Below are 20,464 nucleotides of genomic sequence, written 5' to 3'. Positions count from 1 at the left end.
GTGGAAATTCTCCCCCCTCCAAGCAACTGAGAAGGAGGATGACCCCAGAAGGGTCACACTAAACATAACAGCCACCACCTTGGTAGTGAGCCTCCCATCACTTCCTCTCACTTGAGTCTTCTGTCTCCTTCCTTCATAGGTATCCATGAAAGAGGTGGGGGATGGGCTCCATGACCAGATGAACTGCATGATGGGAGCCCTGCAGGAACTGAAGCTTCTACAGGTACAGACTGCTCTGGAGCAACTAGAGATCTCTGGGGGTGATGGGCAGACTCCACTGTCCAGTCTGGGTCCTGCCCCTGGCTTCCTGCAGGCACCCAGAACTCAACCTGAGCCCTGCAGGTGGGCAGGTAGCAGGGGCTCATCCAGGCCCAGGGCCACCTCTCCCTCTAGCCATCCTTCCCTCAGCAACAGTGGCAGTGGAGGTGGCACCAAGCTTTCCTCCTCTAAGAGTGTCCATGGGGCAAGCCCAGTGCCTCCTGCTAGGACTTGGGAGCCAGAGAGCCGAGGCTTCATCCAGCAGAGGATGGAGCAGGCTGAGCCAGACGACTGGACCTCCACCTTGATGTCACGAGGCCGCAATCGGCAGCCGCTGGTCTTGGGTGACAATGTCTTCGCGGATCTGGTGGGCAACTGGTTGGACTTACCAGAGGTAGAGAAGAAGGGTGGGGAAAAAGGTGAAGTTAGTGGGGCAAGGGGGCTGCCAGGGCCTGGAGGCCGGCACTGGGAGCTGGGCCGAAGGTTCACCCTGACTGCCAACATCTTCAGGAAGTTCCTACGCAGTGTTCGGCCAGATAAGGATCGACTACTCAAGGAGAAGCCAGGCTGGATGACCCCAACAGCCACTGAGCCCCCAGCTGGACGCTCTAAGAAAATCAAGAAAAGGGGCCACTTCAAGGGAGCTGGGTACTTCCCCTTCCATGGCAGCAGGGGCAGTGGACAGGGAGACAGGCCTTCTTCAAACTGCCCCAAGGCCCTGGAGCCCCCACCCTCTGGCTTTGACATCAACACGGCTGTATGGGTCTGAGCCCTTAACATTTCTCAGGCTGGGCTGAGTCAGGTCTAGAGGACAGATCCATCAGCCCCAGCTCCTGACTCCTTTCCTTCAAGACTCCCAGAAAGCAAAAGAGGAGGGTGAGCAAAGCCAGGCCCTCTCATCCCAGGAAACTGAAGCTGCCAGTTTTCTCGCTTGAAGGAAAGCCACAGTCTCTTCCAGATAAAACTATAACTTGAGACTGGCTCAGGAACATTGTGTGTGTGTGTGTGTGTGTGTGTGTGTGTGTGTGTGTGTGTGTGTGTGTGTGTGTGTGTGTGTGTGTGTGTGTGTGTGTGTGTGTCCATATTGGATTTGGGAGAGATGCCCCAAGGGGTGCCAATAGGGAACATCCCTGGCATTTACATGGATGTCCTGTAATGGGCTTCTGAGGGGTTGAGTTGTGGAAGGTTCATGGGTGTGTGTATCCAATGTTACATACAGAACAGGAAAGTGAGAACTGCTGAGAACCTCCCAATAAAGAAGTTTTATCTTCAGGAGCACCCTGCCCCCATTTCTGTAACCCTGTCTGTTTGCTCCCAGAAAACCTTGTCCCCAACCAAGAGCCACTGCAACCCTTTTCCCTTTTCGGCAGCCTCTTCTCCTCCCCTCTAGCACCCCAGAGTCTATGGGTTGGCTCTGCTGTGGATCCAAAGGAAAGGCTATTGAAGGCTGAAGACATATCCTGCAAAGTGGTGACTCAGTTTTCTCCTTTCTTATGATATTGGTGATGCCTGACTCCCTCCTAAAATGTCTTCGAGACCAAGGGATGGTGCAGGATGTCTCAAGGATGTTGCGGGGAGGGGGAATCCATGGTTGCTATCCCAATCACTTCTCTCCCCACAACCTAGGATACCTGTGTCCTGGGGGCAGAGGTGAGAAAGGAATTAGGGTGGTAGTTGGGATTAGGCCCAAACTTGGGTATTTCTAAGCATCAGTCAGGTGGCACAGACACACACACATACTCCAATTCGGCACATTTCTTTAGTACTTAGCTCCCACCTCAGGATAAGGGAATCTTTTAAGTCACTCAGTTAATCAACTAATATAATTACTCCCACTCAACTGACTTAATCATTCCCTATTTCCTTTACCCCTCACCTACCCATGTTCTCCATTGGGTACCACTCCGGAAGACGTAGAGATCTTTCAAAGCATCCCCTCTCTCTCTCCCTCTTTCTTTTATCCTTCCTGTTCTGGTCCTCACTGTGGACAAACTAGGGGAGAGGAGAGAGAGAGAGAGAGAGAGAGAGAGAGAGAGAGAGAGAGAGAGAGAGAGAGAGAGAGAGAGAGAGAGAGAGAGAGCGAGCGAGCTGGAAGGCACACAAACAACGTTTATACATTTATGAATTCTCTCTGGGCAGGGTTTGAATGCCTATATGACACAGAACGAGGGACAGCCCCCAGCCCTTTACCCTGAAGAGGTTGATGTGCTCTCCCCACTTGCAGTAGGTAACACCCACTGACAGAGAGAATACAATGTGCGACCCTGTTTGGGTGGAGAAGCCAATGGAGGCCTCCCCTCCCCTTCCCCCTCAGCCTGATGGGATGTGACAGCTGTAATTAGAAGCAAGATGCCTGCCTGCATAGCCACCCTAGTTCTCCACATTAATAGCAAACAAGAGAAGGGAAGCCCTCCCTCTGAGAAGGCTGCCTCCAGGCCCTCCCCTCTCCCTTTCTTTCTCTTCTGGGGTGAGCAGTGGGGAGCAGCTCAGGGTGTCTGAAGCCCCCTTCAGCTTTTTTTTTTTATGTGTCAGTGTCCTAGGGTGTGAGGGCTGGGGTCTTTTGGGAGGAAACTTAGGATATCATCTTGATTCCCAAACAACCAAATGACTCTTTGAATTTTGGAGAAGGACAGAGAGAGACCACCCCAAGTCTGCCCACTTAACTAGCCCTCCCTAAAGGAACAATCCTGCATCCTCTCAATTTTTCCATATAGGCCTTCCCAGAAAGGCTGTATCTTCCTAGGAATGAGTGTGTGTACACAGACCACCAGCCTCCCCTAGAAAACCTCCCTTTCCCTCTTTCCCCTTCCTATATTATAAATTGCTTCCTCCCTCCTCCTATCTTCTGGCTGCTCTCTGAGCCCTAACTTAACCAAGTGTTCTGTAGGAGCTTGACTATTCCTCTTCTGCTCCATGCCTCTCCCCCCCCAGGAGAGTCTGGGGAGCACTGTCCTTGGTAGTAGAGAGAAGCCAGAGAAAATACTATATTAAATGGGAGAACATTTCGGAGTTAGCCTTAAAAAGCTAACTCATTCACAGGCTCTGAATTATTCTCTCTCTCTCTCTCTCTCTCTCTCTCTCTCTCTCTCTCTCTCTCTCTCTCTCTCTCTCTCTCTTGAAGGGGAAGACAATTAGGTTTAGGTGACTTACCCAGTCTAGTAAGTGTCTGAGGCTGGTTTTGAACTCCTATCCTCCTGACTCCAGGGCTAGTGCTCCATCCATTGTACCACCTAGCTGCCCTTGCCTCAGAATTATTCTAAGTAATGCTTGCCTTTTCTTTAACAGTAAACAGAAATAGAGATTTGTCCTGTGATTTCATTGGTGTAAGGAACTTCCAGATAAGAAAATTCCCTCTACCAGTACCACCTTCTCTGAATTTCTAGTCTTAAAAGAAGTGCCTAGAGCAACAATACATTAAACTCTTTGCTTGGAACCATATGACTATAGGTCTAAGTCATGATTTGAACTCAGAACTTCAGGTTTCCATCAAAACAGTAGCCACTACACCAAGCACTCATCAAAGACTAAATAGAAGAAAAAAAACTCTGTTTCCTTTTACTTCTGTAGTAAATCTAGCTTTAGCCTTTCCTATTCCCATCTTTCCTGGTGGGGCATCTTTCCTGGCTGACTCCGAAGGAGGTGAATATATAGCCAGCTCTTGGTTATCTGTTGTGGACAAGCCATCCCTTTTGGAGTAACCAGGGCTATTGTTTAACCACTAGCTGACTTCTTCTCTCTGCCCGTTCAGTAAGCAGCGCAATCATGAGCCTGAAGAAAACATAATCAGGGAAAAGAATATATTGCCTAAATATCACACAATATACACATACATTTAGGTATAACATGTATATATACATTACATATGTTTGTATAGTAGGTGTATATGTATACACACATGTACATATATATGTATACACACATGTACATAGTTGTGTCTCCATTACTAGAGAGAGACTCCAATACATTCATCATACGTTCCCAAAGCAAATCACGGAGTTGTTTTGTTTTCATCTTCCCCCATTTGGATTATTCATCCATGTTGTTGCCTTTTTCAGGCCAGATAATGAACTGACTGTTAAATGAAGGCACAAATTCTTTTTGTGCCTGAGAGTCAGGAGTCAGTGCCTAGGACTTTGCCTGCCTTCTTCCTTCTTCACTTTATGCCATCGCTAATGAAAACTGATAGCCAATTAATTTTTCTCTATAATTAATGTCTGTCCCAACCACCCTCCCCTCTCCTGGGCTCCCAGCTGAGGCTACATTAGAGGTTAGACTTATTCCCTCCTTCTTTCCCATTCCCCCCAACCCCACCCCTGCCAGGGGTTGATATTTACAATCTTCTCCCCTCCCCCCAGCCCAAGATGGCAGGAATGAGCAAAAGTAAGATGGGGGAGGGAGATAGAGGAGGGGGGAAGAGAGAGAGATGGGGGGGCAGGGTAGGGGGGGAGACAGAGAGAGAGAGAGGCAGAGACAAAGAGAGAGAAAACAACTCAATTCTGCCCCAGGGGGCTAATTTTACGGTTAATTAGGACATGCAAATGAGCCAATTGCTCAGTTCATGCCCACCTTGGCATATGGCCCTGCCCCACATCCAGACCACTTCTACAGGCCATTGGAGGCTGGGCCTCTGTCCAGGTCCCTGCCTGCTAATCCTTGACCTTGTAGCCAGGCTGTATTCCACACCCTCCTAGCCAGAGCCACAAGCCAGGCCCTGGTGGCTGAATCCCCTCCTGGCCTCTTTACTGCCAGTTCTACTTTTCTCCTCACTTTTGCCTCTAGCTTCAGGAGGTCACTCTTATGAACCTCTCAGCCCAGCATGGAACATTAGTTCCTTCCTTCCTCATGCCAAGGGACTGGTCTCTCTGAGACTACACTTGTCCAGGTTATTTTAAAAGAAGACTGGATCTGATCTTTCTCTCCTAGTCCTTCTCTCCCAGTTGAATCTTAAGAGAACCCTTGGATTTCTGCCCCAAGACCGATAGATTAATTTTAAGAGGGAAAGGAAACCGAGTTTGCCTTGGTTGTGTGAATCAGAGAAGTAGACCTGTCTCCTTCAGCCTTGAGGATGGGGGAGGAAAGCAGACAATACCAGAGAGCTGGGCTCTCTCTTAAACTGTCCTTATCACTGAGGTGTAACTCTGCCTGGCCATTTACCTGGCTGGTGTCTGCACTGAGGGAGGAGGAGGGAGTGAAGGGGCACAGATCAGGGGTTTTAACTCAGGAATTCTTCCCAAAAGCTGGTATCCTGAGGACTTGTCCTCTGGAGCTCTCTGACCTGCCAACAAACCCATATTTCTATAGCACAAACCACTTTGCAACAACAACCCTTTGGGAAGGAAGAGCTGGTATTATTATGCCCATTTACAACTTCCCCAAGAGAGGGGAAAGTTAATTGGTTCATAGTTACACAGCTAATGTCAGATGAAGGATTCAGAGCAAGGTCTTCCAGGTTCAGTGGCCTTTGGACACTATGAAGCTGCCTCTGACAGTGGAGCCTAACACACCATAAGTGCCATGCCCTAGTCTTAGACTAGGGCTTCAACACTAAGACAAAGTGGAAAGATTGGTGGGAAGGGGACAGGACAAGTAGGGGGGACCTAATGAGCCAACTTCTAATGGAGATGGGTTAAGTGAGCTCCCAGCTCTTTTTACAGATAACTCTCCATCATTCTCTTTTAATGTTGTTGCTTCGTGGATCCTCTCCAAGTTCTGGTCTCTTCTTTCTCCAATCCAGCCACCAACTGGGACTATTGGCTCCACAGTGCTAGAAGCTGTATATCTAGCAGTGATATTAACTAAATACTACACACAATTGGTAGGTTAGGAGGAAGAGGAGAGATAGTGGTCCCCATCTGTCTGGGCTGGTATTGATAGACAACAGGTAGAGGGGTTGTGGAGATGGCTCCTGGAAGACTGATTAACCACTGAAGCAGGGATCAGTGATTTGGTTACAAACACCTACTACCTTTACTCATCTAACTCAATCCCATTAGGCTAATCCCCCCTTTTATTTCCCAACAAATAAAGTGATAAAATCTCTCTCTTGGGAGGTACCAGAACACAGATATACATTAAATTTGATAGGGGTTTTCACAGTAACAAGGAAAGAAAAGACATCTCCTTCCTGTCTCCCCTGTCCCCTCCCCTCTCTCTCCACACAGCTTCACATATGCATCTAAAGATCTTGGATGCTCCCACCCTTACCCCAAACTCCCATTAGGTCAGCCCTGCCCACGATGCCTACGACCCTAGAACAAAGTCTTTATTCTTGTTCAAGGCTGGAGTCCTCTCCCTCCCACCTTCTGGAGTCATCTACTGAAAGCATCTCTCTGTTCAAAGGAAGCAGCTGGGAGAGTGGGAGGGTGGGGCATTTTTCAGCATCCACTTCAGGATATATAGTATTGTAGGCTAAGCTGATAAGAGAGAGTGAAATAACACCTCTCTGTACCCTTCCAATGTGACCTTGGGTCCACTGCCTCATTGCTTAGGGCCTAGTTTCCTTGTCTAAAAAAAGAAGGAGCTGGGGGCAGGACTTCCCAGAATTCTATCGCTTCTCCTCTTCCCCATATCCACAGCCATCCTGGCCTTAGGGTGTGACCTCCTTTTCTCTGCCTTCCTCTCCATCCTCCCAAGGGACATTCATCAGTCATTCAGATCCCCTCTACCACCCCTACCCTAGGAGGTGCCCCAACCACCAGGCCCCTTTCCACCTGGGAAGAAGGTACTTTCCCCATTCCCTGGCACTGGAATGGAACCCTCCCTTTCTTCATGCCCTTCTGAATGTTAGTGACCCTTCTTCCAACAATTTCTTTACCAGCTGCTCCTATCCCATGATCTGTAGGTTGTGACCGTGTCTCCTCCTGCTCTCTGTGTTGAGATGAAAAGAGAAAACCTGCCTCCCAGTCTAGAGTCCATTGATGGCTTTGGATACTCTCAGACATCTTTGCCCTGTTCCTTCATCCACACACCACGCCCACCCTGTGAGCTATGTTGGTACCCTTGAACCTGGGCTCTTAGGTGTACTTGAGCTGCCCCTGGAAATACCAGAGTGGAGGACTGCTACTATACAAGGACACAGAGTGATGCCCAACTCCTGAACAGGAGATATCTTAGGAAGTGAAGGAAGAGATGTGGGGGAGATGCGTGGAGTTGCCATGCTCACTCAGCACCTGTTGTTTGGAGGCCTCCTCTGCTCTCTGAAGCCTAATCTGCAGACAAAAGTCACCTCTACGATTGGAAGAGAAGAGTGTGGAATCATAGAGGGTGGAATGGGGGCGGGAGGAAGGTATGCAAGTCATACTGACTTCAATCTCACCACTTACTGTGCTTCCTTCAACTTTCCAGGAAAAAAAAATCAGTTGCCCCAAACTTAACCCTTCATTCTCAGCTCTCCAAGAGAAGTCCTGCCATCTGCCTTTTTTAGACAACCAGGCTCTATCTCATCCCTACTTCTTTTACCCACAAAGTCCAGAGCTTGGTGGCATGGTCAAAAGAATGCAGGACATGAGGTCAGACATCTGAGTCTGGGTCTGAATCTAAGCTCCACTGTTCCTTAGCTAGGTGTCCATGGGTAAATCACTTACCTCATGAGCCGCAATTTCCTCACCTATGTAATAGGTATAATAATACTCATCCGCAGAGATGCACTAGTAAATGTTTTTACAACCAGCTCTCCAGGGGGAAAAAACAAATGTACACAGCCACACACTTTCAATTTTAATGTTCATTATTAACATTTCCCCCATCATTTTCTCAAGTCTAGGCAACCAGCAAAACAATAAATTAAGTCTTGTGTTTTCCAATTTCTGAGGTGGAAATGCTCACACTGAACATTTAACGACCGGCTTTTGAGGTGCTGGCTCTCTGAAGTCTCTGTACCTTACTGGATTGCTGAGGGTCAAATCAAATAAGATACATGTGTACATAAGCATTTTGCATACCTTGAGGCATTATATAAATGTCAGCTATTATTAATATCTATGTGACCATGGACCACCTCAGGCCTCAGTTTCTTAATCAATAAAATATGTACATACATACACATTTGCACTCTCCACTTTATTGAAAATGTATATATATGTATGTGTGCATGTATGTGTGTATGTGAGAGTGTGTGTGTGCTTTCACTGCCAACCTTATAAGGTCATGAAGAAAGGGCTTAGTAAGTAGTAAGTAAATGGGAGGCATCATTATTAGTAGTAGTTTCTTGCTTTTGGAAAAGAAGAAGACTTCAGGAAGATGGCTGCTTGTGGAGTCCTTAATCTCTTATTCTAGCCCCCAAAGACACATCCCTTTCTGTGAGACATTCCTTACGTCTCTCTGAGCGGATCACAAAGACCAGATCACCCTCCCTCCACAGAGCAGAAGCCTCTACTTTTCCAGCCTTGTTTTCAAGCCTGTATTGCCTAAGTCCTGTTCTACATCCTCCCATTCAGTAAAATTTCATTCAGTACAAACAGACTGTGAACGAAGCCTTTCCCTCCTACATTTCTCACTTTCTCTGATTTCTCCTCCTCCTCCTCAGGGTGTGGTGAGCAGAGGCAAGGTGGTGTAAGGGGAAAACCACTGAACGGGTCTGAAAAGACCTACCTCTGCCCCACGTTAACTGGAAAGGCAGGTGATCTTTGATCTCTGATGGGCCCTCTAATGATCTTATTCTTGGTTGAGTCTCTCCTTCCCTTGGGTCACTCCCCTACCCCCAGAGTCACTCTGAGCTTCCACCCAGAAAATAGCCATGACCTCACCACAGGGCTAGCTCAAACCCTCACTGATTCTAATAATAATTACCATTTGTACAATGCTTTCAAGAAGCTAGGATGCATATGGATCAAGCACCAGGCCTGGAAAGACTCATCTGCTTGAGTTCAAATCTAGGCTCAGATACTGACTAGCTGTGTGACCCTGGGCAAGTCCCTTAACTCTGTTTGCCTCCATTTCCTCACCTGTAAAATGAGCTAGAGAAGCAAATGGCAAACCACTCCAGTACCTCTACCAAGAAAACCCCAAATGGACATGAATGGACGACAACAGCAATGCTTTAAGGTTAGCAACACACTTTACGTAGATTATCTCATTTGATCCTCACACAAGCATCCCAGGAGGGTGATATGGTTACTATCCCCATTTTACAGATGGGGAAGCTAAAGATCAAAATAGTGAAGCGATGATCTAGCCAGGGTCACACAGTCAGTCGGTGTCTGAGGCAGGATTCACACTCAGGTCATGTATTTCTAAGCTTAGAAACACTCTATCCACTGTACTACCCAGCTGCCTCTAAAAGTGACTCAATCCCTTGCCCCTCTCTGAAGGGTGCTCCATTTCTTCCTGCTCATCTGTAAAATGAGGATAATGCTATTTGCATTGCCAACCTCTCAGGATTTTGGTGAAGCCCACAAAGCACTGTACAATGTGAGTTGCTCTCATTTTTATTACCCGTGATATTCACATTGCAGGGAATTCTCTCCGTCAGCAAAGGGCAGATGCAACCTCTTGGGGATGTAGTAGAAAAATACTACAGAGCTGTCTGAGATAATCAGTAGAGAGGTTAAGTTGCCTACCCAGTGTTATATGGTAAAGAATTATCAAAGGTAGGATTTGAATCCAAGACTTGCTGATTCCAAGTCCTGTATCAGAATATCTAGTGTATCAGGCTGCTACCTATTCCTCCTTCATCTCCTCCTCCTTCTCCTCTTTCTCCTCTTCTCTTCCTCCTCTTTATCACTGATGGATCTGAGCATCCTTTCCTTATCCCTAGCTTCAGTAGGAGAGCTGCACACTGTTCTGAGTTGGGTTAGGGGTAGGTGTGCCTAGAGTCTGATGGAGGGCTCTACACCCTACTCACCTTCTTGTATAGTATATACCTACCAGCATATGGTAAGAGAACTAAGGAACCCATCGCCCAACAGTTGCTCTTGAGAGAAACACAACTCCCAGCTACAAAATGTCATTCCCTGACATCTCCTTGTTCCATCTCACTGTCTATACATTTTGACTTTAAGGACCCTCATGGAAACTGTGAAAGACTTCCTAGGGAATTCTACTCATGCGCCCCATTTCCCACTGGGGATACATAGTCCTAGGACCTCTGTCTGATATTCCTGAGTCCATTGTGATATTGGTGGGTGGGCTAGGGTGGGAGAGTGGGAAGGAAGTTAAGGAATCTGGGTGTTCAGCTCCCTTCCACCGCCAGCTCCACCACTGGCTGTAGTCCAGGCATTGTTTCCCCATCTTGAACAGAACCAGCCAGGGAGGGAGGGAGGGAGTGTGTGTGTGTGTGTGTGTGTGTGTGTGTGTGTGTGTGTGTGTGTGTGTTGTAGGGTGCAGTATGATGAGGTAAGCAGGCACCAGGAGAAAGCAGTAAGAGTTCCTTCAAATGGGTAATTTTAGCCTGGTGAAATCCCCAGAAAAATGCAGCTTCTTGGGAAGAATGACAAAGTCTTCCATCTTTACCCCAGTCCACAATCTCCATTTTTCTCTTTCAAAAAACAGTGTTGGGTGAGAGAGCCCATTGGAGAAGGTTCTGTGAGATCCAGGAGGCATCCAAGGCAAACAGCAGGCCAGACAGATTTCACCAGGTGCTGGGTTCGCTGGCATGGGACTCTGCACACCTGTTGAGAAAAGTCAATTTCCTTCCTTGGGAAAGTGAAACAGTAGGATCTGAATTCATGGTTTCAAGGGCCCAAAGAATCCCAAAGTCTGAATTCCTAGAGGAAGAAATCCAGACCTAAGCCCTTTATCCCTTTCCCTAAGGATGGGCCTGGTTCAACATTTCATGGCATATCCTGAAGTGTCCTTTCCAGTACACATTGGTATTCTCAACATTCAATTCAGCTGAGTATAAACAATGCAACCAGACACATCCCAAAATAATTTAGATCTAAGTCTGTTGACTGTCAGGGATGAGGGAGGTTGGTAGTCCAGCTTGCTGGACTTGGTTAGACTCCATCTGGAGGGTAATACTCACTTTGGGGCACCTCATTTTTAGAAGGACATTGATGAACTAATGGATGTCCAAAGGAGGGGACTGGAAGGTCATGCTTTGAGAGCAGAATGATATGGTAAGAGCAGCATAACTTTGGGGTTCTTTAGACCACATCCTGGCTCTTCTACTTATGGCCCATGTGACTTTGAATCAGTCTCAAATTCTCTAGACTTATTTCCTCAACTATAAGATAAAGAGGCTAAACTAGAAAACTCCTAAGACTCCTTCCAGCTCTGATGCAGGATCCTATGAGCCGGTGGTTTTCATCCTAGAGAAGAGATAACCCAGGAGGGACATGAAAGCAGTCTATAACAATAAAAATAATAATAATAATACCTGATGCTTATTTCTTCTTATTTTTTAGAGACTAGGTTTTTCTATCTCCTTCTCCAGGGCTATTCACATATCCAATCCAACTACTGTTTGGCCGGGGAGCTTTGACTTGCTTTGTTCCAAACTTGGACTGATTCATTCCTTTTTAAGTAACCTGGTTGGTCTCACTCTACCCTCTTAATAGTGCTGGTGCAGAGACCTGATTTCTGAGCCCACTATAACTCGGAATTCCCAAGCTCCAGTCATCTACCCACCTCAACCTCCACAGTGGCAGAGATTACTGGTGAGGGACATCACATCTGGCAGATCTAACATTTCAAAGTGTCACAGAATTTAAGAGCCAGAATGAACATATAATCCAGTCTATATTCAAAAGGAATTCACACTGTGACATTCCAAATAAGCGATCATCCAGGCTTTGCTTGAAGACATTCAAGGAGGGGGATGATGCCAATTCTCCAGGGAGGTCATCCCATTTTGGGACACCTCTAGGCAGTGGGAAGCTTCCCCCCCACCTCAATTAAGCTCTGTCTCTTTGTGGTTTCCACCTAATGCTCCTCGTTCTTCCATTTGGGGCCAAATATGAAGGAAGAGAGGAAATGAGCATTTATTAAGTACCTACTATGTGTCAGGAGCTGTGCTAAACACTTTTATAATTATTATATTGTCTGATTCTCACAACAGTCCTGGGAGGTAGGTACTCTTATTATCCCCATCATACAGTTGAGTAAATGGAGACAAACAGAAGTTGTGACTTGCTGTTAACTGTTTTTTTAAGTGTCTGAGGCTGGATCTGAACTCAGATTCTCCTGACTGCAGACCCAGTGCTCTATACACTGCCCCATCTAGCTGTAAAACTGATCTCTCCTCCACCTGACAACCAGCCATTCAAATATGTAAAGACAATTATTATGTCTTCCCTTTTTCTTCTTTTCTCTGGGCCAAATGGGCCTATACCATGGCCTCAAGACCTTTCGCATCTTGGTTGCCTTCCTTTGACCATTCTTGTTGATGAAGACTTTTCTTAAATAGAGGTGTCCAGGACTGGACACAGTACTCCCAGTGGAACCATCACCTCCCTATTCTTGGGAGCAATGGGCTACAGTGGTTCCTTATTACCTCCAGGATCAAACAGGATCTCCATTGTATGGCATTTAGAACTCTTCATGACTTGGTCCCTTTCAACCTTCCCAGGCTTCTTAGAATACACTCTCCTCCACACACTCTACACTCTGATCTCTATGCCTTTGCACCAGCAGCCCCTCATGCCTAGAAGCCTGTTGCCTCTCACCTTCACCTCTTAGGTTCCTAGACTTCTTCACAACTCATCTCTAATCCCTCCTATTTCAGGAGACCCCAGTGCCTTCCCATCTACTCAATTAATATCTTGTATTTACCTGCTTGTATGCATATTGTCTCTCCCATTAGGGTGTAAATTTATTGAAGCCAGGGATTGTTTTCCTTTTTTTTTTTTTTTATAGGCCTAGTATTAAACACAGTATTAATACATGGCCAGTGCAACTTGACTTACTTATGCTCCTCCCAATGTGACCTTTGGGCACTCTCAGTCTCCTCATCTGCAAAATGGGCACAACCTGTATCATGGGATCACTTCAAGGGTCAGTAAGGACAATTCATGCAAAGCACTTTGCAAACCATAGAGCACTATAAAAAATGCCAGTTATTATGTTTGTCTTTCACAGTTCCTTTTATTTACAACATAACAAACACCATGTAAGAGCAGCAAAGTGATACAATGGATATAACATGGGGCTTGGAGTGAGGAAAACCCATCTTCCTGAGTTCGAATCTGGCCTCAGACACTTATGAGTTTTGTGACCCTGGGCAAGTCACTTCACCTGGTTTGTCTCAGTTTCCTCATCTATAGGATGAGCTAGGGAAGGAATTTGCACACTAACTCTGGTATCTTTGCCAGAAAACTTCAAAATGGGGTCACAGAGTCAGACATGATGGAAATAACTGAACAACAACGCAAGTATGATTTTAATTGCATCAGCTTTTTGGCTGCTATATTACACTGCAGATTCGTGTTGAGTGTGGACTACCTTAAAATCCTTAGATCTTTCTTCGGAAAAATTGGTGTCTATCCATACCTTCCCCATGTTATACTTGCAAAGTTTATACTTAAGTATGACATCACATTCATCTCTATTGAATTTTATGTTATTAGATTTAGTCCAATTCTCTAGCCTAGGATCCTTTTAGATCCAGCCTTTTAAAAAATCTACTCTGTTAACTACTCTTCCCTTTTCTGCATCGTTTGCAAATGTGATGATAATTCCATCTATATCTTAACCAGCTACAAATTTTAAACAATTTTCCACTGAAAAGCTCCTTCCCCAGTGAAACACTAACAACCAACCACTCTTTGAGTCTAGTTAAGCAATCACCAGTCAGTTCTGAATTTTATCTTTGTCTTATGGTTTAGTTCACATCTCTCCATCTTCTCCACAACAGTAGTTTGAGATACTTTAAATATTACTGATGATAACTCAGGAGCAACATCTGCCAGTTCTTTCAAGACCCAAGGATATAGTTCATTTGGGCCAAGTGACTTGAGTTCATCAAGGGCAGATAGGTACTCTTTCTGCCTCATTTATCTTGAGTAGCAACTCCATGTTAGTATTTTTGAACTGTCATTCAGCTTTTTTTTTTTTTAATTTTTGGAGGCTGTTGAAGTTAAGTGATTTGCTTAGGGTCATAAAGCTGGTGTCTGAGGCCAGATTTTAATTCAGGTCCTCCTGACTCCAGGGCCAGTGCTCTATCCACTGTACCACCTAGCTGCCCCTTGTCATCCAGTTTAAATATCAGAGCAAACAGAGGCAAAGTAAATGTTGAATATCTGTTTTTTCTGTGTTGTCATCATAACCCATCCCAAACAATGGTCCCAATCTTACTTTGAGTCTCCTTTTTCTCTTAACTCTAACCGTTGTGCCTAGCTTTCCTTATCAACATTAGCTCATTCTGAAATTTTGCATTCTTGACCCTCCTTTTACAGGATTGTGCCATACTTGTATTCATCTTCTGTTGCCTGTCCTTGTTTCTATTTTTTGAAATTTCCTTTTCAAATCTAAGTTGGTTGATGAGTTCCCTGCACATAGATGCCATTCTCTTCAGACAAATCTCTTTTCTCCTCTTTAATGAAATTACTACTATTCGTGTCTTTAGAATTTCATTCTTGAGCATCTCCTAGCCCTTCTGGACTCAATTCCTATTTCTTCTCCTTTATGATAAACTCTAAAATGGAGTGATTGCTTCTTTTCAAAGTTCTAATAATTTCCACCCAGCAGCCAGTACCTCCCCGTGAGAATCAGATACAGAATAGAATTTCCTTTTGTTTAAGGTTCCTTCATCCTTTGAAGGATGAAATTATCATTAAGGTAAGTCAAGAAACTGTTAGCTTCTCTGATTTTGGCAGTTTTAGTAGATGTCTGGACACTTGAAGTCCCCAACACTTCTGCATCATGCCTCTCTGCTAGATTTGTGATGCTGCCCAAACTCATCTATTTCCTCTATCTAGGGGATCTGACAAAATTACTTCTGTTTCTTCCTCTTTTGGTATTTTCCTTTGCCTAGTGACAAGGACTGGACTAATGATTTCACTGGTTTAGGGATTTTCCAGGTGAAGAAACTCCCTCTACTGATGCAGGTCTGTATTTTATCTGTACCTTACAGTAGTGGAGAGCTGCCCAGAGCCCTGAGAGGTTATGGGACTTACCCAGGAAGACACAGTAAGTCTCAGAAAAGGAACTTGAATCCAGGGTTCCTTGACTTTGAGGTCAACCCTCTATCCTTTCCATTATGATGTCTCCTAATGTATGGCACTCTAAATTTGGAAAGCATTTCACATATATAGGGTGATCCAAAAGCCTTTGTGCAGTTTTAGACGTTAATAGCTAAAAACTGCATTCAGACTTCTGGGATATCATATATTAGCCTATTGTATTTATAAGACAAGCCTATGAGATAGATAGTTCAAATTGGATTACCCTGCTTTTACTGATGAGGGAACTAAGGCTCAGGAAAATTAAGCAACTTATTCATGAACACACAGTTAGGAAGTATCAGGGACTGAATTTTAACCCAGCTCTTCCTTCGGGTAACTGGCCCTCTATTTACTATCACAAGGTACCTCACAAATGTTTGAAGAAATGCCCCATGGAAGATGAATTATATTAGTATGGCTTGGCCCCAGAGGGCAGTGAGGACCTAGTAAATGTTTCTTGAATTTTAGTCATTGAATTAGGAGCAAAGGGTGGAAGTTACAAAGACAAGTTTTAGGCTCAATGAGGCATGATGACATGAAAAACTTGCTAACAATTAAAGCTATCCTAGAAAGAAGGGAATTAAGCTGCCTCCAGAAGTGATTGGCTCCCCATGCCTGGAGCTGGATGACCACTTTTGGGGTTCTCTCGAAGGGATTGGTTCCACTAGATGACTACTCAAGTCTCTAGGGTCCTTTTCATCTCTGAGACTGTGCTCCCCCAAACCCAACCTTTCCTACAACCTTACACAGCATTTAGCTGGAAGAGCTTCATTAGCATAACAACAGTCAAGTTGACAGGAGACAACAGGGGGCTGGCTTCCTTTTGCCCCTAAACCAGGCCAAAGGAAGTTTGAATGATGGGGTTTTGGTGGGAATGCTGGCACTTACCCAAAGGAGATGGAGGGAGGGAAGTTTTTTCATCAGCTTCCTCATGCACAATAATGTAGGCTTGCCCCTGGGGAAGCAGCTAAAGACTCCACTGGGGCTGCTGCCACATTATAAGAAGTGACACATGCCTGCCAGAAAGACGTGCAAGAGAGGGTGGAAATGGAGTAAGCCCTGTCAAACCAATATGGAGAGTGACTGTTGGGCATTAGGGGCAAAGAGTTCTCTAACCTAGCCACAGCAGCCCCTTTCAGTGGCAAATGAAGCATTTCATGCATATCCCTCCTCTTCCCTTTCTCCAAACTGTGTTTCCTGTAGAGACCTCTTTAATCATGTGCTTTAATGACCACCAGTTTGAAAGGAGGAAACAGGGAAGAGACATTTAAAAGAAAGGACTCAGAGAGGAAGGCAAACAGATGGAGGGTCAGGAAGTCACTTCCACTTTCCCAGTGATCTCAGTCCTGGCTATTTTGAACGGCCCTTGGGTAGGAAGAGACCTTTCCTTATTCTGCTGGTATAGAAGATTCCCTAGGCTCAAAAAAAAATTCAAAACAACTGATCAAAACAAGACAGTCATAGAACTGCTTAAAGTGGGCAGGTTTATTACAGGACTTGCCCAGGGCTCCCCCCAGGAGAGCAGCAGCCAAGCTCCTGCCTCTTAAGAAAAGCAATTAGCACAAGTTGCATGTCACACCTTGAACCCCACCGGCCGCAGGAGGCATCTTGACAAGCCCAGAGACTGAGCCTCTTCCATTCTCTTTTAAAAGCAACTGTCAGCATCTGCAAGAACCCATGTTGCCTCCTGAGAAAACAGAACAGTTAGAGAAGCATCCAGCTGCTTAAAACAGAAAGGAAAATAACTGAGCCTCTTGGACTAGACAATATTTATACCCAAGATGGGATAACTGGAGGGAGGCTTCAACATCAATGAGGTTCTGTATTCAGTTTCCAAGAATAACTCTCTTTCTTTACATTTAGGGAGGGCACTTCTTAAAAAGCTTGGATGGTTAGGCTACCTCACAAAGACCACATTCATTTCCCTCCCTGCCAGAGGGGGCCTAACCAGACCCTGACCTTAAAGACTGGGGCTGTTAGTGAGAGAGGGACTGCTGAAATGAGAAACACCTTGGAAGGAAGAGGACAAGGCCAATTTACAATCCTAACTAATGTAAATTCTACTCTAAGAACTTGCCATTTTTTTCACCCTGTAACTCTAGTTTTGTCATAGACACCAGCTTATCAGAGCATCTGATCTGACCTGCTTTCTCATGTTCCTCTAAGTACAGAGGCGGTATCATGGGGCAGTGGCAAGAGCACCCAGGAATAGGAATAGAGAGACCTTGCCTCTACCATAGACTAGCTGTGTGATCTTGGGCAAGTCACAATTTCATTGGTCATCTTTTTTCCACTATCTATGGGGGGGTGGGGGGTGGGGTGGACCAGATTAAAGTCCATTCCATTTCTATAAGTGTATGATTCTATGATTCTTGACTCTCTAATAGGTTACAAAGGAAAACATCATGTTGGTTTTTTGGGGTTTTTTTTGCCTTGTTCCCTCCCCCCAGATATAAGCCCATGGCAGGAATCACGGTCTAAATAGACAGGAGATAGCAAAAGGAAGGAAAAAAAATAACCATGTAAAGGTTTATTACAAACTTTGAAAGACCCCATGACTCACCAAACACCTGATTTCTGAACTGCTTTTATGTTCAAAGGGGTTATAGTTAGCCTCTTTCTGTATCTCCAGGGCTTAGTGCAGTGTCTGGCACATAGTAGGACACCATAAATGTTTAATGATTGATTAAAAGGATAACAAGCTAATAAGCAGTATGAAAAAAAGACATTCCAAGAGTGTTTAGATGAATTCAAGTCATTCGACCCAGAGGAACTCTTATCTTCAGATCCCAAAAGGACTGGAGAATATGATTGCTGAGCCACTGTTAGTGATCACAGAGAAGTTAGAGTGTGCTGAAGTTCTGAGGGGCAAATATTGCAATTTAAGAAAATAAAAAGGAGACCAGTGAGCTTGACTTTGCCTGCAAATTCTAAGACATACAATAATTAAAAAGTTAATGAATAGAAGGGAAAGTGGCAGTCAAAGAGAACCAGCATGGCTTCATCAGGAGCATGTCAACCAGGTTTTATTTCTCTTTCCTTTTCTTTTAAATAGTTATTGATTAGTTTTGCTGACTTTTTTCTCCCCCTTTTCTTAAAAAAAATTCTGTTGTATGAGATGGCTTTCTGGAAGGGAGAGATAAAGGTACAGAGGAAGTCTGAGCAACCTAAAAACAAAAGATATCAATGAAAAATTTAATTAAGAACTGGTAAAAAGGTCAAACTCAAAGAATAATCATTAATGATTTAACATCAGCTCAAAAGGTATCGTCAGTGAAATGCTTCAGAGACCCATTTGGTTGGCTTGCTGCCATTTAATAATTTTATCAATGATTTAGGTAAAGGTATAGATGTAATGCTTATCAAATCTGTGAGCAACACAAACCTGGTAAATCCTGGATAAGTCAGGATCCAAAAAAGATTCTGAACTCAAATCTGGCCTCAGACACTTACTAGTTCCTTTATCTCAGTTTTGCTATCTGTAAAAGGGCATAAAACCTCTGAGGGTTGTTATGAGGATGAAATAAATTGCAAAGCCCTTAGCTCAGAGCCTGGCACTAGTAAAGCCCTCTATAAATGTTAACTACTATGATGGCAGCTAGGTGGCACAGCAGATAAAGAGCTGGGCCTGGGGTCAGGAAGACTCATCTCTTTGAATTTAATTCTGGCTTCAGACACTGACCAGTTGTGTGACTCTGGGCAAGTCAGTTAACCCTGTTTGCCTCAGTTTCCTCATCTGTAAAATGACCTGAAGAAATGGCAAACCATGCCAGTATCTTTGCCAAGAAAACTCTAGATGGGGTCACAAAGAGTCAGACAACTGAAAACAACTCAGCAACAAATTATTATTATTATACAATAAAATATCTGGATGACAAAATTCAATAGGATTAAATGTCAACTTCTTACATTTTGGGTTCAAAAAATCAATGTCACTGCTACCAGGTCAGAGAGACAAACCAGTAATTTATCTTGAAAAAGATCTGACTGTTTTATGGACAGAAAGCTCAATAAGTCAACAGTGTAACATAACAGCCAAAAAAGCTAATGAGAACTTGGGCTGCATTCAGAGAGGTATAGCTTCTGGGAAGGAGTTAAGATTCATATTGTAGCCTGCCCTGGTCAGACCGCCACTAGAGCTGTGTGTTGTTTTCGAGGCACTACACTTAAGAAAGATCTTGATAAGCAGGCCCATGAGGCCTAATCTGGCGATTTTTTAAAAAAATATATAATTTATTAATTTTTCAGTTCTTAACATTCACTTACACAAGAATTTTAATTCAAAATTTTCTCCCCATCTCTCCCCACTCCAGGAGAGCATGCACCCCATTCACCCCACCCCTTCCTCCAGTCTATCCTCCCTTCTATTACCCACCCTTCCCTCTATTTTCCTGTAGGGCAAAATAGATTTCTAGACTCCAATGCCTGTATATCTTAATTTCCAGTTGCATGCTAAAACAATTTTTAACCTTCATTCTTAAAGTTTTGAGTTCCCTATTCCCTCCCTCCCTCCTCACCCACCCTCACTGAGAAAACAAGCAATTCAATATAGGTTATACATGTGTAACAATGCAAAGCACTTCCATAATAGTTATGTTGTAAAAGATTAACCACATTTTCCTCTGTCCTATCCTGCCCTTCATTTATTCCATTCACTCCCTTGACCTGTCCACCCACAATAGTGTTTGCTTCTGATTACCCCTTTCCTCAATTTGCTGTCCCTTCTATTATCTTCCCTCTCCTATCCTCTTCCCCCTTGCCTACCTGCAGGGTAAAATAGATTTCAGTATCCAATGGAGTGTGTTTTATTCCCTCCTTAAGCTAAATCCCATGAGAGTAAGGCTCAATTATTTCCTTTCATCTCCATATACATACATACATACATACATATATATATACATATATACATACATACATACATACACACACACACACACACACACACACACACACATATATTAACTACCCTAATACTGAAAAAGGTCTCATGAGTTTCAAATAACATCTTTCCATGTAGGAATGTAAACAGTTCAACTTTAATGAGTTCCTTAAGGCTTCTCTTTCCTATTTACCTTTTCATGTTTCTCTTGATTCTTGTATTTGAA

At 44.4% G+C, this 20,464-nt stretch overlaps 1 protein-coding gene and 1 long non-coding RNA gene across 5 annotated transcripts in view; one reads left to right on the top strand and one right to left on the bottom strand.

Moving 5' to 3' along the window:
- Positions 1-1,533, top strand: part of INKA2 (inka box actin regulator 2) — a 45,451-nt gene extending 43,918 nt beyond the window's left edge. For all 4 annotated transcript variants that reach the window (XM_072644349.1, XM_072644348.1, XM_072644351.1 and 1 more), the window contains one exon: positions 140-1,533. In XM_072644349.1, the coding sequence (XP_072500450.1) occupies positions 146-1,027 (882 nt within the window). In that variant the 5' untranslated portion in view covers positions 140-145 and the 3' untranslated portion in view covers positions 1,028-1,533. The remainder of the gene's footprint in view (positions 1-139) is intronic.
- A 6,119-nt stretch (positions 1,534-7,652) lies between these two features.
- LOC140527434 (uncharacterized) lies at positions 7,653-19,662 on the bottom strand. Its single transcript, XR_011974800.1, has 2 exons — positions 16,248-19,662; positions 7,653-10,865 (listed from the first exon to the last, which is right to left on the bottom strand). It is a non-coding gene; the product is annotated as an uncharacterized lncRNA (long non-coding RNA).
- Between the last annotated feature and the right edge of the window lie 802 nt (positions 19,663-20,464).

This window comes from Notamacropus eugenii, chromosome 2 (genome assembly GCF_028372415.1).
Source record: "Notamacropus eugenii isolate mMacEug1 chromosome 2, mMacEug1.pri_v2, whole genome shotgun sequence".
Lineage (NCBI taxonomy): Eukaryota > Metazoa > Chordata > Mammalia > Diprotodontia > Macropodidae > Notamacropus > Notamacropus eugenii.
The sequence above is the reverse complement of the archived record's forward strand: the minus strand, read 5'-3'. Positions and strand labels throughout refer to the sequence as shown.